The sequence below is a fragment of the Terrapene carolina genome, unplaced genomic scaffold (genome assembly GCF_002925995.2).
Source record: "Terrapene carolina triunguis isolate 2854851 unplaced genomic scaffold, T_m_triunguis-2.0 Scaffold569, whole genome shotgun sequence".
NCBI lineage: Eukaryota > Metazoa > Chordata > Testudines > Emydidae > Terrapene > Terrapene triunguis.
This window is the reverse complement of record NW_020664920.1, coordinates 342,460-343,431: the sequence shown is the minus strand read 5'-3', so window position 1 is coordinate 343,431 and position 972 is coordinate 342,460. Positions and strand designations below refer to the sequence as shown.

Sequence of the window (972 nt, the reverse complement as noted above, 5' to 3'; positions counted from 1 at the left end):
TCAGTGGTGGCAGATGACAGAACAAGGAGCAATGGTCTCAAGTTGCAGTGGGGGAGGTCTAGGTTGGATATTAGGAAACACTGTTTCACTAGGAGGGTGGTGAAGCACTGGAATGGGTTCCCTAGAGAGGTGGTGGAATCTCCTTCCTTAGAGGTTTTTAAAGTCAGGCTTGACAAAGCCCTGGCTGGGATGATTTAGTTGGGGGTTGGTCCTGCTTTGAGCAGGGGGTTGGACTAGATGACCCCCTGAGGTCCCTTCCAACCTGATATTCTATGATTCTGTGAGGGGGCTGGTGAGAGACAGCCGGGAGGGTGGTGGGGGGGTGAGGACATGCCGGGAAGCGACCTAGAGCCCGTCCCGCCCCAGCACAGGCCCTGGTCTCGCTCCCCTGGGCCGGCAGCGGCAGGATCACGCGGGATGGAACCCCCGGAGCTCAACTGCTGCCCCCCACCAGCACCCAGGCCCTTCCCCCACCTGTGCCCCCCACCAGCGCCTCTGCCCGCCACACCTACCTCCAGGACGTCCTCCGTCTGGTCCGAGGTCAGGATGGTGACCGTGACCTTCTGGCCGTTGGAGAGCAGCACCTCCAGCGGCACCTCCTCAGTGGGGATCTGCTGCGTCTCCTGGGACATGGGGATAAGGTGAGGAGGCTCCGCGCCCTGCCCACGCCGCCCCCGCCCACACCCCTACCCGTGACAAGGGGGAATTTTCTGTGCTCTTTTTACAATGCCTAGGTGTGCCTCAGTTTCCCCGGCACATTGCATTGCTCCCCAGGGTGGGGTTGGCTCGCAGGGCAGGCTACGAGCCCGAGGTGGGCGTCACCTCCCTGCTGGGTGGAATGAACAGTCAGTCTGGAGCTGGCTGATCGAGGGGCCCGGAGACCCAGCCCCAGCCCCAGCGAGTCCCGGCTGGGCAGGACGCCTGGGGGGGCTCTGACCTGGGAACTGACTGAGGAAGGCAGTCAGAGACACG

At 62.8% G+C, this 972-nt stretch overlaps 1 protein-coding gene across 1 annotated transcript in view; it reads right to left on the bottom strand.

The window, feature by feature from the left end:
- The window catches only part of SNX17 (sorting nexin 17), a 14,355-nt gene that overhangs the window by 6,396 nt on the left and 6,987 nt on the right, over positions 1-972 (bottom strand). Inside the window, exon 4 of the mRNA XM_029913277.1 lies at positions 513-650. Coding sequence (XP_029769137.1) covers positions 513-650 — 138 coding nt within the window. The remainder of the gene's footprint in view (positions 1-512; positions 651-972) is intronic.